General features: G+C 56.8%; 1 protein-coding gene across 5 annotated transcripts in view; it reads left to right on the top strand.

The window, feature by feature from the left end:
• Positions 1 to 24,223, top strand: part of NFASC (neurofascin) — a gene marked incomplete at both ends in the record, with an annotated part of 170,792 nt that overhangs the window by 122,786 nt on the left and 23,783 nt on the right. For 2 of the 5 annotated variants that reach the window (XM_084245072.1, XM_084245070.1), the window contains 17 exons: positions 3,923 to 4,034; positions 4,412 to 4,596; positions 6,430 to 6,561; positions 8,867 to 9,010; positions 9,618 to 9,729; positions 10,035 to 10,201; positions 10,721 to 10,868; positions 11,967 to 12,091; positions 12,984 to 13,028; positions 14,242 to 14,343; positions 14,606 to 14,803; positions 15,570 to 15,640; positions 16,758 to 16,980; positions 18,912 to 19,027; positions 20,642 to 20,846; positions 21,852 to 21,974; positions 23,282 to 23,455. In XM_084245072.1, coding sequence (XP_084101198.1) covers positions 3,923 to 4,034; positions 4,412 to 4,596; positions 6,430 to 6,561; positions 8,867 to 9,010; positions 9,618 to 9,729; positions 10,035 to 10,201; positions 10,721 to 10,868; positions 11,967 to 12,091; positions 12,984 to 13,028; positions 14,242 to 14,343; positions 14,606 to 14,803; positions 15,570 to 15,640; positions 16,758 to 16,980; positions 18,912 to 19,027; positions 20,642 to 20,846; positions 21,852 to 21,974; positions 23,282 to 23,455 — 2,382 coding nt within the window. The remainder of the gene's footprint in view (positions 1 to 3,922; positions 4,035 to 4,411; positions 4,597 to 6,429; positions 6,562 to 8,866; positions 9,011 to 9,617; positions 9,730 to 10,034; positions 10,202 to 10,720; positions 10,869 to 11,966; positions 12,092 to 12,983; positions 13,029 to 14,241; positions 14,344 to 14,605; positions 14,804 to 15,569; positions 15,641 to 16,757; positions 16,981 to 18,911; positions 19,028 to 20,641; positions 20,847 to 21,851; positions 21,975 to 23,281; positions 23,456 to 24,223) is intronic. The other 3 variants (XM_084245073.1, XM_084245071.1, XM_084245074.1) reach the window with 3 other exon arrangements.

The following is a 24,223-nucleotide window of genomic DNA, read 5'->3' as shown; positions in this document are numbered from 1 at the left end:
CCTTTGGAAATGTGCTATTTCTCTTCTATCATTTGCTTCTGGTGATTTCTACCATGGGTTGGTATCCTCTGCACGTGTGCTGGATACCCCTGACCTGCGGAGTAGCAAAGAGGTGGTCTGAGAGGGTAGCTCCCCATCCCAAATGCCCGGGTAAGAAGACAAGGACTGAAGAGAGCACCCTCGGGTGGGCTGCCTGGAACAGACCCACAACTCAGAACTTTAACTTCCTCACCTGCAAAATGGGTGTGTCCCCTCCCTGTGGGACTGCCATGCAGATCAAGCAGAAGAGTGTGTGTGTGGCTCCTGGACGGTGCTGGATGGAGACCAGCACCTGGAGGGTACCCACTGGTGGTATGGGGAGAACTAGCTCGGTGTCGACCGCGTGAGGATTCTGTGCTTCTGACATTGAGAGAGACACGGAAAACTCGAGGAGAAGTCAAGGGCAAAGCGGCAGCATGCTGCAGGAAGCCATCCCTGTGGAGGCAGAGGAGTTGGGGCAGACAGAGGAAATGAACGCTGCCCGGGTCCTCGGCTGTTCTGAGCACTGGCTAAGGAGAGGCTCCGATGCTGCATGATTTGGGCTTGGCTTCTAGATGAGATTTCCTGGCCGTGGAAGGCATCAGATGTTACCAGACAAGGAGTTTTTCTCACCTTCCGGAGTGTCTGTCAGCCATTCCCAGAGCCAGAGAACTGACTGAGATGCCTGAGTCCAGCCCTGTGAGCTCTCAATTCTGAGAATTGACAGCAGCGGTGCAGACTCCAGCTGCCCCTAAAAGCTGGTTTTGGCAAAGGTTCTCTGAAGCAGCTGACTCAGCGAGCTCTCTTCTGCCAACACGCAGCCCTTGACTGAGGGGGCCACCGGGTTCTCGGTGGTCTTGACCTTTCCTCTTGCGGGGGATGATTGAGAGGCGCTTTTCACTGGCCCTGTAAAGCCAAGGTGGTTGAGACAGTGCCATCTCCTGGTGCCCCCTGCTAACCAGATTCCACTGGAACCCTACGCTTGAGCCACAGCTGCAGCTGCAGGAGAGGGTGGCTGCCCTTGGCCGAGAGGGCAGTGGGCCTGTGTGGGAGGCGCTGAATCCTCATAGGCATGAGTTTGAGCATCTGGATTCTGAGCTTGATCAGGCGTTAGGTCTGACCCAAGCCCCGAAGAATAGGGAGGGTAACAGAAGGTCATCAGGCTGGACAGCCTCTCCTGGCATCCCTGACTACGGTGGAAGAGTGGATGTCCTGGGCCATGCAGTGAGACGCTGCCTCGTCACCTTCTGGCGTCTCCTAGAGTTTCATCTAATGCTTCCCTGTCTCAGAGACTGTCCCTTCTCCAGGGAAATTAGTCACCCTCCTTTCGGAGCAGTAGCTCCCAGTCGGGTCACCCTTCATCAGTTTCCCCTAAGTCCCCGTAACCTCCCCTTGGGGTCCAGTCCTCTCTTCTCAGTGGTGCCATGTCCCCGGCTCATCTGTAGGCTTTCCAAGCCTTAAGGATCCAGGCCAAAAGCTTCTGAATTCCCTCCCCAGCTTTATTTTCCAGCTTGGGCCTGTGTTCGCTTGAAAGCCTCTGAGGAGAAGCAGGATCTTAGCTGAGCCACTGAGGACAGATTTGAGGAGAAGGCGTTGGGGAAGTCCACCAGGGCATTTCACTAAGATTTTTAGATTTTTCTTTTCTTTGGTTTGAGCAAGAAATGTACCCCAAGGCCAACTGCCAGAAGGTGGGACAGCAAGGCCTCCTTTGCAGAGAAGCAACATTGAGGAGTAAAACCAGTGCAAAGCAGCAGGAGCTTGGTGCCGAGTGGCCCAGGATCCAAAACATAACTGGCTTGTGACCGTGGACAAGTCTGTGACTTCACAGAGCTGTGGGGAATGGGTGTGCTGCTCCCAGTTGTTGTGAAGAGGCTGTGGGTGGAGGCGCTAGCGCCGCCCTGGTCATCACCTCTGACTTTTAGGGTCTTCTTCCCTATGTTTTTGACCTCTGGCTAAATCCATGATCCTTTTGGGATCATCCCATGGTTTCAAGCCCACTTCCCCCAGTGAAGTACTGCTCTGGCCTCTGCCGTCACAGCTGTGGCGGCCACGGCGCCTGCAGGGCTCTGCTCCCTGCCCCTGCTTCCTGGCTTCATGCTCCGCGGGTCACGAGTGCTTGTAGTCTCCATGCGATGGTGAGAATCAAATGTCTGCAGGTCAGGCTGGCGTCTGCAGATCCTGTCCCTGCATGGCGGTGTACACCAACGACTAGAACCTGTTCCATATATTCCTGGGGTCCCCACTCTCAACAGACCCACCAACCTGACACCAGGGCCTGCTGACCTGCACCTCCCTCTCGTGGTGACTTGACTTTGTACCGTTTTGATAATTCTGTGACGATGGGTGGGAGGAAGCTACTGCTTTGGTATCAGGTGGCCTTGGTACTGCGAGCCGGATGCCATGAGAGCTATAGATACAGACGGTAACCAATTAACCACATAATGGATTAACCCTTCCGTAGCCACAGTCGTACATGCGTGCTGTGGACAGGTGAGGACATCTACAGAAAGAGAAGTAGCTTCTGGCGTTAGTGCTGCCCTTTCGTCTCTTGTCCCCTTTAATTCGTTCACCTACACACATTTACGGACACCCGCTATGTGCCATGTATTGTGCCCGCGGCCTGACCTTGTCTGCCTGTTTCACCCCTTCTTCCTCTGACCAAAGAAGAAAATTGACACCGACTCCATGAAATGCATCCCTGGGGGCTGATGGAGAGAAGCTGAGCGCCCCCCGGGATAAGAGCCCACACCCCAGCCAGGCGCCAGCTAGTCCAGTAGGCTCAGGAGACCCCAGTGTCCCAGAGACAGGCCCCTGCCACGCTGTCCTCACTCTGCCGGCACCCCTTACCTGCTCTCCAGCCCTTCCCTGCAAACACGCCCTCTCCGAGGACTCCCAGCTCCAGAAGTTCTGCCTCTTTCCACAGCTCTTCTCTCCTGCTGAGAATACACCTTCCAGCAGGGAATGCCTCCCCCAGCTTCCATGCCACTCCAGGTTGGAAAGCCCCCCGCTCTTCTTCCCTCCATGTTATGTCCATAGGACTGTGCAGAGAGCTCTGAGAGCGAGGCTCGGGCCCGCGGGGGCCCCCAGGCTCGCACAGCCACATCCGCAGGGAGGCAGCCACCCTCAATGTCGCTCCCCCCGCCCCAGGCCATTGGGTTCAGACCCCTCACGGCTGTTCCCGCCTGCTTGAGTGGTGCATCACCTCCTCCATCTTGGCTGCCACCTTCCTCTCCCCCTCCCCATTCTCTCACATCCAATTAACACCCTCCCCCCAGCCCCTTCCAAAGCCATTAGTGAAGAAGCAGAATGGTCTCAGCCCCACAGTGATTTCCTGTCATCTCTGCTCATTAATTCTCTCCACGTCTTTGCTAAGCCATTAATAACGCTCCCTGCACCTCTGACTGTTCATCTGGGTCTTGTGGCTTCGTCCCAGCTCCTTATCTCCAGGGTCCCCAAGAGCAGGTGGGCTGTCCTGTGGCCCAAATATCTGCCTTCTTTTTCTTCCACATCTTTGTCTCAGGCACAAGATCTGCAGCTGAGATGGCCTCCCTTGGGGGCCACCATATAGGCCTCCGGGTCTCAATGCAACACACAGGCACCCTCGCCCCGTTCCCAGGAAGGAGGGGTCCACAGGAGTGCCAGGGAAGCTGGCTTCTCTCGGTGGATCCTTTTAGAACTTAGAGCTGCTCACACATGTGCTGGTGGGGCCCGGGGGCTCCGTGCTTCCTAACACCCCTCTCTTAATGATGCCCGGCCCTGGGGTGGTTTCGGCTGGGAGGGTCCGGCTCGTACTTCTGAATTTAAGCCGGGGCGTGAGGACATTTCTCTCTACTCTGACAGCTCTGGCCTGGCTGGGTCAGCCTTAGGCAGGAGGTTGACGGGAGCTTGTTCTATCCTCTTTCAGCACGAGGGGTTGCCGAGAGAACACCCAGCTTCATGTATCCCCAGGGCACCGCAAGCAGCCAGATGGTGCTGCGCGGCATGGACCTCCTGCTGGAGTGCATCGCCTCCGGGGTGTACGTACCCTCCGCACCCCACTTCTGGCCACCTTTAGGGGGGTGCTCTGTTCTTGCCGCATGGGGCGGGGGGAAAAAGGAGACACAAATGGCACTTGGTGAGGACTTTGCAAATCATAGTCATCTCTATTCTATCCTGTCATTGTTTTGGGTGGTGGGGAGATAGGTAGGCATCTGGACAGGCTTGAATACGGGGTCACCTTGCAGATGTGCCAGGACACTCTGTAGCTGAAACCCCTCCCCGGGGGAGAGCTGAGCTCTGACAGGACAGGCACCCCCGGGCCAAGCACTCTATTCCAGGGGCCAGGGACCCAGCTGTGCAGAGGAGCAGCAGGGCCCGTGAGTGACAAGGCCCGTGTCCTGCTGTCCCTCTCCAGCCCCACACCGGACATCGCATGGTACAAGAAAGGCGGGGACCTCCCATCTGACAAGGCCAAGTTTGAGAACTTTAACAAGGCCCTACGGATCACCAACGTCTCCGAGGAAGACTCCGGGGAGTACTTCTGCCTGGCCTCTAACAAGATGGGCAGCATCCGGCACACGATCTCGGTGAGAGTAAAGGGTACGTTGTGTGTATTTCTCATTACAATGATTTTGCTGCCCTATACCCTGTGCCACCCTCCCCCAAGAGCCACTTAGGGCAGTGTGAGGAGGGGAAACAGCTAACACGCTGGTTAGTGGCCAGAGTGGCCTGCCAGGGACGGTGTCACTGTGGTGGGTGTTTGGGTGGGGGGTGGTATGTGTGCGGTGGGTATATGTCTGGTGTGGGGGTTGTATGATGGGTGTGTGTGTATGTATTGGTGTCTGTGGTGGGGGTGCATGTCCAGGTATGTGTGGTGGTGGTGTGGTATATATGTGTGGTATTTGTGGTGTGTGGGGGTGTGGTGGGGTGTGGTATGTTTGTGTGGTATGGTTGTGTGGTGTGTGTGTGATGTGGTGTGTGTGGTGTGCATGCATTGTGTGTGTGGTAGGTGTAGTAGGGTATAGGTCTGGTGTGTGTATGGTGTGTATGTGTTGTGTGTGTGGTGGGGGTGTGGGGTATGTGTTATGTCTGTGTGGCCTTGTAGTATGGTGTGTGTGTGGTCTTGTAGTGTGATGTGTGTGGTCTTATGGTATTTGTGGTGTGTGTGTGATGTGTTTGTGTGGTGTGTGTGTGTGGTGGGTGTGTATGTGCAATGGGGGGGTCAAGGGAAGGCGGGGTACCCTCACCATCGCCCAGGGGTTCCCTCAGCAGGTGACTCTCCTCCCATGGTCCATTTGGAGCACACCTGAGCCTCTTCTTTATTCCATCCCGCGGTCCTGTTTGTGGCATGTCGTCCAAGTCCTGTGCTGTCAGAGACCTCTGCTTGGTGCTGTGCTGCTTTTCAAAATGTGGAGTCATCGTGGCTCCCTCCCCAGAGTGTTGCTGTCCCACCTGAGGCAGGCGGTGGAGCACAGCCTTTGAGGGTCTCCTATGGGTGCCCCCACTCTGCTCAGCCTGGGGTGACTGGGTCCTGCAAGGGCTCTCAGTGCACTCAGGGGGCCAATTTTCAGCCCCACACTCAAACCAGAGGTTCTTAGCCTCTTTTTGTCGTTGTTGTTGTTAAAGGTTTATTTATTTATGCACACAAGAACTGGGGTACAGAGGTGATGGGGGTGAGTGGATTCACCAGAGACAGAGTGGGGAGCAGAACAGGCAGATCTACTGAAATACACTGCTGAGGGGAGCAGCAGGTGAGTGAGACAGGAAAGGTCTGCTGCTCCATGTGGGTCACCTCCCTGGCCAGGGCTTGAACTCGTGCTTCAGTGGCTGCGGATAGCTTCATAGTGCTGATGCTTAATCCCTTGCGCCACCAGGGAGGCCCCTCTTAGCCTCTTTTAGAGGATCAAGATCTTTGCAAATCTGATTCAAAGGATCCTTTTCACATCTACACATTCACAGAACTTTCCAGACAGTTAAAAGCTGTCTGGAAAGTTAAGAGCTCTAACAGCAGTGCAGTGCCCAGAAGAGTGAGTACTGTCTCATCTTGAAGCAGCAACAGCAGAAACCCAGGGGGGCAGCCCTGTGCCTCACGCCCATGGGTGCCCATCATGAACACCTGTGGAGTTCTGACAGCGCCTGCCACCAGGCCTCCTAAGGGTTCTGACTCATTGGGTCCAGGAAGGGCCCGGGTGCCCATGTTTGTTCAGAGCTCTTCAGAGACACTGGTGAGCCGCCCCAGTTTAGAACATAATTCTGGAATCTGAAATAGACAGGTTGGCCTCTGTGGTGCCTGCCAGGCCAGCCGAAGGCAGGAGGTCTGTGAGGGCGAGCCTTGAGCAGGTGGTGAGGGCCCGGGCTGCCTCTCAGTGGCCTACTTTCCTCGCCCTGCCCCTGCTGTCTGACACCACTGCCTGCACTGTCCTTGTCTTCCAGCTGCTCCCTACTGGCTAGACGAACCCAAGAATCTTATCCTGGCTCCTGGCGAAGACGGGAGACTGGTGTGTAGAGCCAATGGGAACCCCAAGCCCACCGTCCAGTGGATGGTGAATGGGGAGCCTTTGCAGTGTGAGTAACCAGCTGTCCTCCCCCTGACTCCGCTCTCCCCAGGCAAAGTCTTGGGGTCCCCATCCCTGTGGGCAGCCTGGTGGTGCCGGAAGAGGCTGCCTGTGTGTTGGGACATCTCAGGAGGCAGGAAGCCAGCCTCGTCTTGGTGGGAAAGATCAGGAGGCCTGTTACCATCCGCATTTAGGGGATTCCTGTGATGCTGGATTTTTCTTGAATCTGTATTCTGCCCTTAACAACAGAGCCTGGCTTTCCCGGGGCTGTGCTGTGCCTGAGCATCTGGGCCCCGGTGGTGGCTGGAAGGTAGTGGGCTTGGGAGGTAGACAGGAGCTCAGCCGCCAGTTGTTGGTCACCCAAGAGCTGGGTGGTATGACAAAGAGTGCGCTTGCGTGTGAGGACACACTCCCATGAGAGCAGGGACGCAGCGGGGCCGTGGCCTAGTGCAGACTCTGGAGAGGGGCTGTGCCGAGGGCTGGGCAGCAACTCTGGGCCCTTCTGCAGAGGTCCTGGCCAGGCTTCTGCATCATCTTCTCCCCAGGGGTCAGAGGCCAAGGCAGGGAAATCAACCAAATGGAGCAAAAAATTCAATGGCAAGACTGCTTGGTGTGTGCCCCGGCACTGAGCTGGGGCCACAGCCCTGTCACCTCTTGAACAGACGCTAATGATAGAATGAGATGCCATGAACTGCCAGGCCACGTGGCCAGTAGGTGGCAGCGTGGGAGGGGTGAGAAAAGGGGCCTGGCTCCTGCTGCCCAGGCCTGTGCCTACAGCCATCCCTGGGGAGTAGCCTTCCCTGGTACAAGATGGGGTGCGGCCTGCCCTCTTCTCTTCTCCCTGCCCTGTCAGCGCTCTGGGGACCAGGCTCACGAAGGCGCTGCACGCACAGCCCTGGAGCGGTCACCCATCACCCAGTGGGTGGGTCTGTGGCGACTGCCCAGGAAGGGCTCCCTGAAGGTGCTGGCTTGTCTTCCTCGCACCTTTTTGCTGAGTGGGGACTCAGGGAAGGACCTTAAGGATGCTGACTTGTCTCCCTTTACCTCCTGCTGACACCCCAGTTCCGGGCTATCTGTAGAGTGGTGCCCGCAGGGCCAGACCCCAGGTCTGACTGTCCCTGTAGGTCTGAGTGACCCCGGATGAGTCATCTGCTCCCCCCATGAAGTCTTTTTTTTTTTTTTAATTTATTTATTTATTTTACTTATTTATACAAGCACTGGGTACAGTCAGAAGCACAGGAGGGTGAGAGAATTCACCAGAGCCAGAGCGGGCAGCAGAGCAGAGCAGGCGGGGAGCAGAGCGGGCGGCAGGAGAGGTCTGCGCGCCATGTGGGACCCTCCTCCAGTGGCCGGGGAGCAGCCGGGGATCGAACTGGCGCTGCAGAGGCTGCGGGCAGCTTCGCAACCCAGCGCTCAACCGCTGCGCCACCGGGGAGGCCCCCCCCTATGAAGTCTTAAAGAGGAAGGTCACCTTGTGGTGGTGAAAGATGAGCAGAGAGGCAGTTCTTCATCCCTCTGGAAAACTTACAGCTCATTTTCATCCTCTCACCTTGACCTTCCTCAGAGTAGAGGGAAGACGGGAGTCATTCTTTCCCACTTAGTGACTGAAAGGTGACCCAGGGAGGTTTATTGATTTGCCCTGAGCCCCAGAGCGATGTGTACCCTTCCTGTGCCTTGTGTACCCCAACCAGCACACCCCAAGAACTGCAGAGGGTATGTTCTCTCTTAGTTAGGATACGTGTCCTAGGAAGACCTGGTAGCCTTGTGAAGTACCAGGACCTGTTCAGTCTACGCAGGCCATGGGCCTTGGGTTTAACTCATGACTGTCTGGGGAACGCTCTGCTCAAGGGAGGGAAGGTCGCAGGTCGTGTGTCGCCTCCTTGCTTCATGACACACTTAAGTGGACACACATCAGACCCACATGGTGACAGCGGCAGTAGTCAGCATGTGCTGGACCCTCTGCCAACGACCTCATCCATGTATAAAATCTCAAGTCATGTTTATAAGCCCCACAGAGTGGGGGTCACACTGTTCTCCAGTCAAGGAAACAAAGCTTAGAGGATTAGTAGCCCCAGAAGTTCACGTGGTTAGACTCCACACCCCTCCCTGGCCCAGCGTGTGCTCTGGCCGCGGCCGCCTGGTGTTCTCCAGGTGAGGCAGGTGATCCTTTTCCAGCCAGACATTGAGAAGTGAGCTGCAGGAGGTTTGAAGAGGGGCCCCAGGTCCCAGCTCAGCACTGGTGGGAGAGAAGACGGGTCCCCTGGGCCCTTTCTTGTGCTCCTGTTTCTGACTCGGAGCATCTTTCTTATCCGTAGCGGCACCACCCAACCCAAACCGCGAGGTGGCTGGTGACACCATCATCTTCCGGGACACCCAGATCAGCAGCAGGGCCGTGTACCAGTGCAACACCTCCAACGAGCACGGCTACCTGCTGGCCAACGCCTTCGTCAGCGTGCTGGGTGAGTGCGCACGTGCCCACGCTGCCACCTCAGCACCCCCACCCCAGATCAGCCAGGCTGGTGTAGCAGGAGGGCAGGCTCATGGGGGAATCAGAGAGACCGAAATGCACTTTGCAGGAAGGATGGAGGAGCTAAGATCCACGAGCGGATGTGAGAGCTGACTCCCCGCTAGAAGTCAGTCTTGTCTCCCCCTTCCCCAATGCAGGACCGTGGCCTGTCTCACTCCTGGCGAACCCAGGCTGACTGTACCTGCCTTGCCTCTTGGTGGGACTCGGTTGGGAAATGCCTCTGAGTTGGCAGCTCTCCCTGAGCAGGGAGCCGGCAGTGAGAGGGGCTGCAAGGAGGTGCCTGCCGGCCATGGACAAGCAGGCACAGAACCTGCTGAATAACGTCCAAAAGCTGGGTTGCAGGGAGGTCGAGGCAGATGGATAAGCTTCCTCCTCCCCCTCCTAGTCCCTCAAGGCTGCTAGCAGAAGGGAGGATGATAGGGGAAGGTTTGCTGGCTCTTGGCAAGCTGCCCAAAGGAGAAGGCCTATAGCGGTAAGACTGAGGGGGAGAACCGACACAGTCGACTCCCCACCCAAGACGGGCTCCCTGGGAATTGCAGACGTGCCGCCTCGCATGCTGTCTCCCCGGAACCAGCTCATTCGGGTGATCCTTTACAACCGGACGCGGCTGGACTGCCCCTTTTTTGGATCCCCCATCCCCACGCTCCGATGGTAAGTTCCGGGAGACCAGCCCTCCCTCTCAGGGTCCTGTCTCGCCTTTCTCATTCCCACCTGACATATAGTAGGTGTTAGCAAGGCCTGGGAACTTGGCACACCGTCTGGGTCGACCCCCTTACAGTGCCAAGAAGGGGGCGGAGGCCTGGCTGGCCAGGGGCTTGCCAGGTTCCCCGGGCCAGGCAGGTCCCTGTGCTCCAGACCCCCGAGTGGGTCCTTCTTCTGCCACGGCGGTCCCGGTAGTCACTGCCCAGCCACTGGGCCTTCTCAGCATGCCGTGTGTTCTGCTGCTCTGTCGTGAGGTTTAAGAATGGGCAAGGGAGCAACCTGGATGGCGGCAACTACCATGTCTATGAGAACGGCAGTCTGGAGATCAAGATGATCCGCAAGGAGGACCAAGGCATCTACACCTGCGTGGCCACCAACATCCTGGGCAAGGCTGAGAACCAGGTCCGCCTGGAGGTCAAAGGTAAAGGGGGGCATTTGGTTTGTTCCCAGGTTTTTACCTATTGTAAATAGGTCTGCAGTAAGCATGGGGGTACAGGTATTCTTTTGAATCAATGTTTTTGTCTTTTGGGTCAATCCCTAGGAGTGGAATCAATTGGTCAAGGAAATTCTATGGAGACGACACCTGAGGGGCGGGGGGATAAAACAAACATTGTTTAAAAATGAACAATGATGTAAAATACATATAAATAAAAAATAAATAAATAGTGGGGAAAAAAAGAATTGGGAAAGGAAACCACCATTCACAGCGGCACAGAGGGGAGACATTGTATTCCCACCCCAGAAATTGCATTCCCCAGACAGGAAGGACTGGGAGCTGGTTTACTATCGGGGCTCACCTACACCAGGCTCCCCCTGTTCATGCGACTGAGACTATTTCTGCACCTTCTGTGTGCGGCTGACCCCGAGGGGTGAGCATATGGCCCTGAGGTGGTGGGTGGGGGCCTTGTCAAGGACAGCCAGCCCCTGCGTTTCTCCCCAGACCCCACCAGGATCTTCCGGATGCCCGAGGACCAGACGGTCAAGCGGGGCACGACGGTGCAGCTGGAGTGCCGGGTGAAGCACGACCCCTCCCTGAAGCTCGCCGTCTCCTGGCTGAAGGACGACGAGCCGCTCTACATCGGGAACAGGTGTCTGCCCTGGCTTCTTCTGCCACGGGCTGGGGGGCGTTTTCTTTTCCCATGAGCTTGGTGAGCTCAGGGCAAGGTCCCCGGGCCATGTGTCTGTGGAACCGCTGAGGAGGGCACGATGGTGACCCCAGAGGAGACCCCCACCCCGTTCCCTGCGCCCTTTCTTCATCAGCTCCTCTTTTCTCTCCCTCTCTTATCTTTCCCTCGTCGCTTCTCTCCCCGTCTCCCCTCACTCTTCTCTTTTCCTCCCCCTTCTTTGTCCCCATCACCAGCTGGACACCCTCTCCTCCCTCAGCCCTGCATGCAGCTCCCCTGTTCTCCCGCAGAGGGCAGGTCTGACCCTCTGGGTGCTTTTGCTAGAGGCCTGACCCCTCACTCATCCCAGATTTGGATTTAAGTGCATGGAAGGAGGAGCGTGTGTAAGTCTCCAGGTCTGGGAGCGTGTGTAAGTCTCCCTGGTGCTTCTCATGTGCAGTCGGGCTTGAGAAGAGCTGGCCCAGCCTTCCCCCACCGGCCCTGCTGAACACTCTTCCCCGGGTCCCAATAGGTGCCAGCCCTTTCCAGGGATCAAAGTGTTTTCAGGGATGTGTCGAGGGCAGGCACGGCCATTCTGGCACTCAGTTGCTGTTCACAGTCCCGCCCTGCTCTTTGGTGCGCCCTGGGAAATGCCAGACAAGCCAGGGCGCCTGAGCTGAGCCTGGGTACAGAGAACCATCTGGGCAGAGACCAAGATGGAAGTATGGGAAGAGAAGGCACCCCAGTGCCTTTGGAGGGGCACGTCTAACTGTGCCCTAACTGGGTTAGCACGGGAAAGCACGGAGAACAGCCCCAGTGTGGAATTCGAGGATAGTGAACATGGGTCGGGGCCCCTTGGCTGCACCCACACTCCTTCCCCTGCACCAGGCACTGTAAGTGCTCGTGGGGTGGTGAAGATCTTCCTCCCAGAGCGTGGAGAGGGAGCCTCGTGTCCTCCAGAAGGGACCACCTCCTCCTCCCCTCGGACTCTGGAGGAGCAGGGGGCAGCATTCGCACCCCCCTTCTCTCCCCTCTTGGCTCCCTACTCGCCCTCCTTCCAGCCCCGGCCTGGTACCTTTGCAGGATGAAGAAGGAAGATGACTCCCTGACCATCTTTGGGGTGGCAGAGCGGGACCAGGGCAGCTACACGTGCATCGCCAGCACAGAGCTGGACCAGGACCTGGCCAAAGCCTACCTCACTGTGCTAGGTAACTGCCGCTGCCTGCGCTGGCCCTGACCTCCCATCCTGCCCCTCCCTGTCCCCGCATGGCCACAGCCGCAGTGGGCCCTGGGCCATGCCGCGGGCAGTGCCACGATGCATGGGCCCGCCAGGTTGGGGCTCTCCACCTCCTGACCCACGGGCTGGGAAGCTGCTCCTTTCAGAACAATCTGTGCTGGACAACTCACCCCCTAAGTGGAATCATTAACTCACTGAATCCTCAACTGAAAAGTGCCTGAGTGACGGAAAGTGAGAAGGTGTTTCTTATTGTGACCTTTTTTGACAACTTTGCAGCTAACTCTAAACCACTAAGTTGATTAAAATGATCCATCATTGAAGCAAGACTGAATTTTGTGTTTGTCCTTCCAGCACCCGCTGCCAGCTTACTCCCCCTCCCGCCCTGCTCCCTGCCCCTGGGTGGGATTTTTCAGTGTGCTGTGCACGTAGAAGGGGTCCTGTGTGGTCCTGCCCTGTGTCCAGGTCAGACTAGCTGCCAAGGCATCCCCGCCCTGGGGAGGCAGCCACTTCCTTCCAGGGAAGAAGTCCCCTCTGTCCTCCCTCTGGGTGTCCTGTCCACTCTCTGGGTGTCCTGGGTGTCCTGCCACTACCACTCATCTTGCTATGGTGGAGGCGCGTAGTCGCTGGGAATGGCAGGCCTGTGGTATTGGGACTGGACGGAGCCAGAGGTTCCTCCCACAATGGAGGAAACCCAGGGGCCTCCGTAAGGAGTAGGGTGCTCCAAAGAAGCAGGGGTGAAGCTGAGTCTGGAACACCTCAGCCCAGGGCAGCTTTTCTCACCTTGGCTGCCTATTCCCATCCTTCTAGAATACCTTTAATACCAGATAACCTGCTAACCTGGATAACTCATCTTACCTTTGCAGCTGATCAGGCCACTCCAACTAACCGTTTGGCTGCCCTGCCCAAAGGTAATTCTTACTAATCACAGGACCCTCAACATCCACTGCGCCCAGCACCTGGGAGGGTGGAGTCTGGGAGGAGGAAGGTGCCACCGGACAGGATGTACTGTGTGGCAAGTGGTCATACTCTGTCCCTGCCAGACTGCCTCAGTGGCCCACATCCACCCGGGTGCCTGGGTCTCAGCCCTGCACTGGGCTTCCTGCTCCTTCGCAGGTTGAGCTCTGAAGTCCTCAGCCTCCATTTCCCCCACACCCTAGCCGCTTACTCTGGCCAGTCACCCCTTGCTGGATGTGAGCTGTTCTCCTTCCCCAACCTGGCAAAGAAAACTATGGTCCAGTCAGGAAAGCCCACTTGCTTCAAATTATCTGTAGGCCACCTGCTGTCATCCACCTATTTACTATCCGCATACACCCACATGCACGCACGCACGCACACCTGCACACATGTGCGGTCACACATGCATGTACATGTACACGCAGGTAGGGACATGCACACATGCATATGCACACATACACAGGCACACACATTGTATATACATGCACACCCGCACAGAGACGGGTGCGTGCACCCGTGCACATGCACACACAAACACAAGCACGCACACATGCACGGGAATGGGGCTCGTGGGGCTCACCTTCTACATCCCACCAATAAACCAACTGCACTCTGGAAGCTGGGCTGGGGAACACCCGTGCTTTCCCCCACCGCCGGTGGCCAGCTGGCTTTCTCCCCGGGCCAGGATGGCACTCAAACAGCCACTAGAGAGACCAGAGGGCTAGGGTCCTCAGAGGTGCTGCCCCACTCTCCGGAAACACACTGGGCTCCTCCCTGCAGGTGCCACAGATGGAATTCCCCAGCCTGCCCTGCCCTGCCCAGTCCCCTAACAGTCTGCCCATCTGAGCACAGCAAGCCCCATCGGGCCTCTCCCAGAGCCTGGCCCTTCCACGTGGCTCCTGTGATGCCATGTGCAAGCCCAACGCTGCGACAGCGTGGCTGGCCCCAGGTCTGCCATGGGATCTTCTTTCTTTCTTTTGCTCCACATCCTTTGATACTCTTTGGGGAATGGTAGGATTTGGGGCCTCCTCTTTTTTCTTCCTTGGCCCCCTGAAGGAAGGGCTGGGATGTTCCTGCTGGCAGTGACCTCAGCCCAGCGGGGATCTGTCCCCAGGACAGGGCGGCTCTAACTCGGAAGTCCTGCCTGGTGTCTCCTCCCCTTGCCAGGACGGCCAGACCGGCCGCGGGACCTGGAGCTCACCGACCTGGCCGAGAGGAGCGTGCGGCTGACCTGGATCCCAGGGGATGACAACAACAGCCCCATCACAGGTCAGCTGGGGCGTGTCCTCTGCGCCCAGAAGTTGGAGGCCTGGCCCTGGCTTCTGGCCCCACACCTGCCTCCCTTGATGGTGCCCTGGGCTGTTCTGACTGTGTGGAGGCCTCAGTTTCCCTTTCTGTGTCTTGGGAAGAATTCTCCCTGTGCCTTTGTCTGCCCAGGGAAGATCAGAAGGTTAACAAGCCCCAGAGGAAGTGCCTTGAAAGAACTGCTGCCCAGCCACCCCAAACAGCTCTGTCTTCCTTGTCCACACAGACTACATCGTCCAGTTTGAAGAGGACCAATTCCAGCCCGGGGTCTGGCACGACCACTCCAAGTTCCCAGGCAGTGTCAACTCAGCCGTCCTGCAGCTGTCCCCATATGTCAACTACCAGTTCAGGGTCATCGCCGTCAACGAGGTTGGGAGCAGCCACCCCAGCCTCCCATCCGAGCGCTACCGCACCAGTGGGACAGGTGGGTGCTTGGGCTGGCAGAGAAGGCTCTGGGATCAGATACCCTGAGCTCAGACTGAGTCCTCCCAGTCCCTGCCTCCTGAATTTGGGGTTGTTGCTGCACCTTTCCAAGACTCTGCTTTAAGAGGGGCTTTTGTGTTACATTTAAAAATGCAATTCGGGAACTTAGCTCAGTGCCTGGCATCCAGTAAGCACCCAATAAGTGTTAACTGTCATTCTTATTATTGCTAATGTCAACAACAAGTCTCAATTAACTGCTTTAAAGGAAGAGCTGTGGCAAAGATTTGTGAAAGAATTATGTAATCAGGTATTATATCAGATTTCTTTTCTTGACACATTTGGGTAGTGTTTAGATTTCTTGAAATCACTGCAGCTCATTGAGGGTGGAGATGCCCCCAAAAATTGCTGGGGCTAAGCCAGTTTGGCATTAGACATACTTACAGATAATCCACAGAGGGGCTAGTCCCCACTGGGATGGGCTGCATCCACCACCCACTATTTGGGGAGCCTTATGATAAATGCTGCCTGATAAGGGATTTAAACTCTAAAGAAAATAGCTCTGTTTTAATATGAGCTAGGAAGGCACATCATTGCATGAGAAAAAATAAGCAAGTTCAGTTGCCTGTGGGTAGAAATGCTGAGAACAGGCCGTGTAGAAGGGCTGTTTGGGTGGGAAGGAGGGAGGTTAGGAGGGAGGGAGCTAGCTGCTTAACGCAGCCCAGGGAGGCGTGAATTGGACTTGAACTGGGCATCCATTTGGGTTCTAGCGCCTGAGTCCAACCCCACCGATGTGAAGGGAGAAGGGACAAGAAAGAACAACATGGAGATCACGTGGACGGTAAGGCCCGGCCCCATGGCTGCTTCCCTGGCAGTTTTTTTCTGGGGGTCTTCACCCTCCGCACCCCTGACCCCAAGGCCATGGGGTCTCACAACTCCTGGCTCTTCTCTGAAACAGAAGCCAGACAGGAGTACCAGCAGCCACTGGGGCAAGGTCACAGGTGCCAGCAAAATAAGTGGGGGGAGGGAGGCACTTAGGGCAGACTTTAGGGAAGTCATGTGGGTGTGTTCTGGGCTCCCTTCACTGAAGATTGCTGGGAGTTGGGGAGGAAAGGCGTTGGAGGTGTTTTCGGGACAGGGGTCTGCTTGGCGTTAGATGGCCCCCTCCTCCAGGGTCATCAACATCCCACCTTCATCTTGGCTCACTGACTAGGTTTTCAAAACCAAAACTGGAACTGAGTAGTTGCTGTGAGCTGTGAGCTGTGAGCAAACCCGGAGAGCCGGGTTTGGAATCACAACCGGCCTGTCTTGCTAGGGTCTGGCACCTGGGCTGGGCCTTGAGTTCAAGGCCTGGGACTCACTCCATGACCTTACAAGGGCTGGTTCTTGGACTCCTGCTCTGCTAGCAGGCCCCAGGGGACTGCTTCTTCGGGGTGCAAAGAACAGAGTTATCCCCATTCTCAGAGCTCTGACCTGTTGGGAAGGACAGCACAGACACCTGAGGATTTGGGAGGATGGCAATCAGGCCTGAATTTTGCATTCTTTGGCAGGAGGCTTGCTGTGGTTAAACTAAACTCATCCCCTTCCAGCCTTGGAGAATATGGTTTCATTGTCCATTGTGTTTTATAGTTGTCACAGGAAATTGGCCTTTTGAAGGCAGAGCTTTTGCTTTCTATGCCCTCCAAGCATGGAGGGCTCTGAGCATCAGTGATGAGGTCTTGGGTGAGGCCTTCATCACAGGAAATCCACCTGCAGCAGAATTCATATGGCTCTGGGCTCTTGCGGGACTGAGTCTGCTCTCAGGCTCAGCTGGGGATTGGCCTGCTCTCCCCAGCCAAGCAAGGGGCTGCCTATGCTGGGCAGATCAGGGAGGGGGTGCCTGGCAAAAGCAAGGGCAAGCTGTGTGGGGGCCCCGGTCCTCGCCTGCACCCCCCACCTGCAGCCTCTCTCCCGCTTAGCCCATGAACGCCACTTCTGCCTTTGGCCCCAACCTGCGCTACATCGTCAAGTGGCGTCGGAGAGAGACCCGCGAGACCTGGAACAACGTGACGGTATGGGGCTCCCGCTACGTGGTGGGGCAGACCCCCGTCTATGTGCCCTATGAGATCCGAGTCCAGGCCGAGAACGACTTTGGGAAGGGCCCGGAGCCAGACACTGTCATTGGTTACTCCGGAGAAGATTGTGAGTACCCTCCCCCGCCCCTCCCCCTGCACTCCCACAGCAGCGCTTACAGGCCGGGGTGGGTCGTGGCACTTCCAAGAACATCCAGGAAGACAACCATTCCCAAGAAGGAGAGACTTCCACGGGGACCTAGGACAAAGGGCGCTGGTCCTGTCAGGAGTGGACATGATACCTGAACACGAGTTAGAAGTCCTGAGCATCATCCCCTTGTCCACTGCGCTCATTTTACAGGCGTGATTTTATGGGTGTTAAAAAGGGCCCTGAAGCCCTTGCTGATATTACACAGTAGTAAATGTCAGGCTCGAAAGGAGCCCAGGCCTCGAATCTGCCTCCACACTGAGCTTTGCCAGCACCAAAAAGGCTGCAGCACCAGCCGCACAGAGAGCCATGGTTAGAACATCCATTGGAAGTAGGGCTCCAGGCCAGACCCTCCTCAGGCTCCCCCGGGGAGGCCTGGGGTGGAGAAGGCCCACAGGGCCCAGGCTGGCTCAGCACACAGGCCACCTGCCAGTGCTCCAGGCACAGCTGACTCCTTGGACTTGAGCTTAAAGAGAAGTGATGTGGAGGCCAGCACAGCGCAAATCAACACGATTCTGGACCATGGAAGTTTGTGCCTGGCTTCGCAGACGGGCTGTCTCTCTGGCCATACCTCAACCCATTAGGCTGCTGAGCCAAGCAGCAGGGTCCACTGAACCCCTACTGGCCAGGGTAGTCCAGGCCCTGGCGGGTCTGCATCTGGTCTAAGCAGAGACCCTGTCAGTGGAGGGGTGACCAGAAGAAAGGGAAGTGCGAGTCCTGGAAAGGACCGGAGTCTCCAGGGCCAGTGTTGTAGGGAGGGGGGCAGGGAGTGTGTATTACAGTGAGGTGGACAAGTGAGGTTGGGCCCCGGGCCTCTTTCCTGGAGATGATCATGGATTGGTCCCACCTGGAAGATAAGCACAGGGGACCAGCAGGCCCTCTCTCCTCTCGCTCCTCCTCCGTGGCAGCAGATACTCCTGGCCGCGGGGACCACTGTTGGTAAGTGTGGAACCCACAGGGTCTGCTCAGGGAATTCAGGGACTTCAGACCACTCCTCCATCTCCATCACCTCCATCAACCCTGTGCTGTGTGCTCTAATGGGTTGGGGTGGGGGTGCAGAGCTGCTTCTGCAGCAGAGTGCTGTAAAGGATTGGGAAGAGGGGGTGCCCCTCCCTTGCCAGGTAATCTCAGGATCAAGTCCCTTCCTGAACTGGGCCAGGGCATCTTGGGTCTGAGGGTAATGTTTCCTGCAGGGAGCTGGTAGGAAGCGCATGCCACTCACAGGGGATGTTACAATGTGAGGACAGGGTTAAGAGGGATGCCAACAAGGCATGTGGCCCATGGGAGGCTGATAAGGGCAGGACAACACTGAATCCCTCCAGCCCCCATGGGGCAGGGATGGGAGGGTCACCCCTAGTGGCGAGGGCTCCCTTTGGTAGAAGAGTCCAGTGCTGTCAACCTGTCGCCCTACAAAGAGGTCTCTGAGGAATCTATACCTGCCTTCCTGCCCTCCCCTGCTCCAGGATCTCTTGTCGCTCCTCCCACTGGGCAGAGCCATCCGGAAGCCTGAGGACAAGCCCAGCTGAAACTGTTCAGAGGGCACGGGGGACATGGCGAAGGGCGGGAGGTAGAGTGGAGAGGCAGTCAGCTTGTGGGGGGGGCAAACGATCTCCTCTAAAGGTGTAGGCAAAGCCCCCCACCTGGACAGCTGCTCTTTTGTCCTGAGCCTCTGCCCACTCCAAGTATGAAGTTGTGTCTGATGGAAGAGACACAATCCCTGGCAGAGTGTCCAGAGTGGGCTGTCTGGGATAGGGTGGAGGTGCAGGCCCCAGAGAATAAGTCCAAGGGGCCCCGTCAAAGTCCAGGGCCCAGCTCCACCTGCGTAACCAGCTGTCTGTCCCAACACATTGCAGATCCCAGGGCCGCGCCCACTGAGGTTAAAATCCGAGTCCTGAACAGCACAGCCATCAGCCTTCAGTGGAACCGAGTCTACTCCGACACGGTCCAGGGCCAGCTCAGGGAGTACCGAGTGAGGACGCCCTCCCCTGCCTAACCTCCCAGCTCGCTAACCAGGGCAAGGGGTAGCAGATGCGGGGCATGAGATTTTTGGAAGGAGTCCTAGAGGTATTTGTTGGTGCAGAGTTGATTTGATAATGTCTAGGGTTAGTTGTTCAAAAATACACCCAGAAAAAAAATTTATAGACATATATTGACATATCCATCTATCTATCTCTCTCTATATATATGTCTACCCAGGAGTATCCTGCACAGCTCTGCTGGGGATCTGCTCAGCAGACAATCACACGAAGGGCAGGGCGGAGCTGACTTGCACAGCGCACTGTCTGGAGTGCGAGTGTGCGTGGGCACACGTGACCTGCAGGGGCCACGCTGAAGTGCGCCCGAGCTACGCCCTCCCCTCTCCTAACGGCCCCGCTGGCTACTTGCCTTGCCCCGTCTGATATTTAAAGCCCCAGCTAACAGGCAGAGCCGCTGAAGGGTGCAAGTGCCTTCTCTGCTGCTGGCCGCAGCCAACTTTGGATGATCCACGTGTAGATTATCCAGGCCTTTGGCTTCTGCTCTTCTTGCCTGTGAGCAGTTTCTGCTCCATCATCTCTCCTCTTTGAAAGGGTGAACCGAGGTGGGAAGGGGAGAGAAAACCCAAACTGTGCAGGCTCTCCCTTATAAGTAGCTTATTTAAAAGTTGTCTGGGTAGAAGGGAGGCCTGGATAACCAGGCTCTGCAACCTCACAGGTCACACCAGTGGCAGATAGATGGCTGGGGGCAGAGGGCAGGCATCAGTCTCTTCTTGGGAAATGCATTTGGAAAGTGGGGGAGGAAGGAAGGCAGAAGGATACACACAATTGATCCAACCCTGCCCCCCCGTAGTCTACTTGCACCTTTCACCTCCTCGCCTGGAGTCTCTTCTGGCTACATATCCCATGGGGGTCCCTCCCCGCCTCCCTGTAAGCCTGGACTCCCTCCTCTCCTTGCTGTCAGTGGCCTGGGCGACGCTGGTGTGCATCCTGACCTGGAGCTTCCTACCCACTGCTAATCAAAACTCGCGTCGCCAAGTCTCCACCATAGCTGTGACGCTGCTGCCTACCATGGTGCCCCACAGCACCCGGGCTCTGGCCCCTGCAGCCTGGCAACCCTGACCTGGACATGTCACTGTCCCATCCCTAAAGGTCTTCAAACAGTATTAAAAGAAACCATTTGACTTCCAAGGAGTAAATCCACCCTTGCTCAAATTCAGACTGCTGCGGTGACCCTCCCTTTTCAGCTCCTGCCTTGCCAATTTACACCCTACTAATCCAGCCCCAGGGGCTGCGGTCTGAGCAGAGCAGGGCTTCCCATGCTGGAACCTTGGCTCAGACACAGACCCCCGAGCAGCCTGTGCCCCCGCCTGGAAGGCAGCCTCACGCTGGAGCCGCCCAGAGTAAGCCTGACCCACTTGCCTGTTTCCCAGAGAAGTGTTTATGGCTCGTGAATGGACTACAAGTCCACTCCCCCTTATGGGGCCCAATGGGGTCATTGGGATTTGAAACCTGTGACAAGCAAAGGGAAGACTGGTCGCTGCCACCACCACTAACCACTAACCCGGCTCTGCCTGACTGTCCCCTCACCGGCTGCCTCTGTCCTGAAGGCCTACTACTGGAGGGAGAGCAGCTTGCTGAAGAACCTGTGGGTGTCTCAGAAGAGACAGCAAGCCAGCTTCCCCGGTGACCGCCCCCGTGGCACGGTGTCCCGCCTCTTCCCCTACAGTAACTACAAGCTGGAGATGGTTGTGGTCAATGGGAGAGGCGACGGGCCTCGCAGTGAGACCAAGGAGTTCACCACCCCGGAAGGAGGTAGGTCTGGCTGCAGCTCCTCAGGGTGGGGCAGGACCAGGGTAGCGCATCCGGCGGGCTCAGAGCCGCTCCAGCATGGCACAAGCTGACCTCCATGTGACCACAAGAGCCGATGACCTGCGAGGCAAGTACCTCCTGCTGCGCCCAAGGCGCACTCCGTCACCAGGTGACCTGCCCAGACCGGAGGAGCACCTCGAGAGAAGACCTGTGTGGTTCGCTGACACTTCCAGGGAGATGCACCCTGACCCCCAGGGACACTGCAGGGCCTGGGCTGCCCACCACCTCCTGAGGCAGAAGCACGGTCTCCCCCTGAACACCTGGAGGCATCTAGGACCCTCTGAGTTCTCCCACACCGGAGTCAAGGAGTTTCTGTGGAGGTGGTCGCCTGTGCGTGCGCTGGCCTGCAGAGGGCGCCCAGTCTGCTGGCCTGCAGAGGCCGGGTCCAGCCAGTCAGCCAGTCCCCTTTCGCAGCTGGACATCTGCTTTGCCCTCTTTTTTCTCTCCTGCCTCTCTTCTTAACTGTTGCCTCCTCCTCTCTTTCATCAGCCTCTCTCCCTCGCCCTCACTGCTCATGCCCCGGGGTCCTCGCTGCCATCTGGGTTTCCTTCTCCTCTCCCTGTGCCCAGCACGCTCAGCAGGAGCCCGGGCCTCTGCCTAGCCCTGTGGTGACACACTGTGTCCAAGGACTGGGGACTGCAGCCTCTGTGGGAAAGCTGCCGTTGGTTGCCTACCTGAGTCACACCCGCTGAGTCCTCAGTAACTGCTAAGGGGATGCTGTCTTACTTCCGTGTTAAACAGTCTGAGCCCCACTTCTTCTACTCCTGGGGGAGCCAGCCTGGATCGGGCCTGGGCTCTGCCACCTTGGCTTCTCCTGGCTTAGCCACAGTCCCCCTGGGAGTTGTCCTGAGGTCAATGCCTTCACACTTGTGCCTTGTTTTTTGTTTCCCTCATCCTGCCCACCCCAACCTCGCCCTCACCTCCCCCACTCTCTCCTCCTTCCCCAAGTACCCAGTGCCCCCAGGCGTTTCCGAGTCCGGCAGCCCAACCCGGAGACAATCAACCTGGAATGGGACCATCCGGAGCACCCTAATGGGATTATGATTGGATACACCCTCAAATACGTGGCCTGTATGTCCTTCCTCCTTTCTCTTGACTAACCTGGGAAGCAGAAGCCCTACTCTTACCCCTTTCCTGAGGCATTGAGGTAGAAAGTCTGTGGGTGCGGAGGGCATTACAGAAGGGTGGAGGGTCCAAGGAAAAAATTCACCATAGGATTTAGGGAGACCCAATTCCTCCTTAAGCTGCACCCGCAGAAGCTCGAGTCCCCTGGTGAAATAGGAACATCCAGGCTAGTGAGGGCGACAACCCCACTTTCAGGGATCTTATAGTGTCCAATCACCTACAAGGTTTGAAGAAAAAGTTCCTCACCTGACGGAGCTTCCATCAAGAATAGACAGTGCAGGGCCTCCCTGGTGGCACAAGGGGTTAAGACGCAACCTGTGAGGCTATCTGCAGCCACTGCAGCACGAGTTTGATCCCTGGCCAGGGAGGTGACCCACATGGCACAGCAGACCTCTGACTCACCCGCTACTCCCCTCAGCAGTGTATTTTAGTGGATCTGCCTGTTCTGTCCCCCACTCTGTCTCTGGTGAACCCTCTCACCCCCCACATCTCTGGCCTGTACCCCAGTTCTTGTATGCATAAATAAATAAATCTTTAAAAAAAAAAAGAGTAGACAGTGCAAGCACAAGGACCCACACGACACCCTAAGAAGGTGTCATTATGCTTAGGCAGCTGTATCAGAGCTGCCAAAGAACTTGGGGTGGCAAGGTCAGGCTCCTGGGTTGGGAGGATCTCACCTTGGGGGCTCAGCATCACCATGCAGAAGAGCACCATCACAGTGGGAGACTCTTCAGTCTCCAATGGTGACCCTGCCACTTTGGGACATTCAAGGGGCCAGGTGTAGTGTTAACCACTCAGTAGCCACTGTGTGCTCTGGACCTGCTCTTCCCCCTTTGAATTGTTGAATAGGCCTTTTACCAAGGGCACAGTAACAACCCAAAGCGCCAGTGGTTTTGTCGTAGTTTTGTTTGAAAGGAGGAAAGGAATTCAGAAGTTTTGTCCTTGTTGAAAAGGCTTAGGGATTATAACTGAATCTTTCAGAATTGGCCACAGAACTTCTCAGGGGGCTAGAGAGAATGGGATCAACGAAGACGTTTTAACCCTGGAGGGTAATCAAAGACCCAGAAAGGAGCTCTTGCCCAGCACTCCACCGCTGAAGCCAGGCCTCCCATCCCAGGTCTGGCCACCAGTGGGGCACCCCCTGCCCCCGCCCTCTCCAGCACCACGGGGGAGGCCTCTACGTCCAGCTGCAGTTCTGAGACGTGCCATGGTGAACGTCACTAACCTGCAGTTCCACTTACCTCTCTCCCCAGTTAATGGAACCAAAGTAGGAAAGCAGATAGTGGAAAACTTCTCTCCCAATCAGACCAAGTTCTCGATGCAAAGGGCAGATCCCGTGTCACGATACCGCTTTACGCTCAGTGCCAGGACGCAGGTGGGCAACGGGGAGGCCATCACAGAGGAGTCACCAGCGGCCCCCAACGAAGGTAGGTGATGGCGGCAGCCTTGGAGGTGAAAGGGTTTAGCCGACTCCGATGCCTGGAGAGTCACCACGGCCTGCACCCTCTGGCTGCCCAGCCTCTGTGTAGGAGAGAACCCACCTTGTCTGCTGAGCAGCAGGTGCTGGTCACATCCCTGGAAAACGCAGGTGGACTAGGACGGTTGCTGTCAGTCCTGCCTTTGCCTCGACTTGCTCAGCCTCTTAACCTCTATTATGGATCCTTGTGGTGGGAGGCTAAGGCTGAGAGCATGAGTCTAGCTAGGATGGTGAGGGAAAGCATGCTGGCAGGTGTTGTGAATTCCCAGAACAGTGCTAGGGCTCACCTGTTGAGGGAACCAGGAATATTACCGAGCCTGCCCCTAGGAAGGCCCTGGGGTGTTCCTGTGATTGAAACTGAAATCCCTCCCTCAGCCTGACTGGGTGAGTGGTCAAGCTGTGGGGAGAGGGTTGCCTTTCGCCCAACCAGCTTCACAAAGAGCACCCTGGGCCCTGGCATGTGCCTGGGGGAGCACCCCACAAAGCTGCGCCTGCCTAGGCGCTCCACTAGGGGGACCTCCAGATCCGCCTGCCGAAGTGCAGCATTCTGGACGCTCTCAGGGAGACCAGACTGGAAGCCTTCATTACCAGCAGATCCCCCTGAAAGGCAGGGGCTGTCTGCCTCTCCACAGGTTGAAGCAGATATTTCTTGAGCACCCACAATGGCAGTGCCAAACAGCACTGCCAGAAACAAGAACAGATGAGCACTTCCCTCAGG

The sequence above is a fragment of the Talpa europaea genome (assembly GCF_964194135.1).
Source record: "Talpa europaea genome assembly, chromosome: 10".
Classification (NCBI taxonomy): Eukaryota; Metazoa; Chordata; class Mammalia; order Eulipotyphla; family Talpidae; genus Talpa; species Talpa europaea.
The sequence above is the reverse complement of the archived record's forward strand: the minus strand, read 5'-3'. Positions and strand labels throughout refer to the sequence as shown.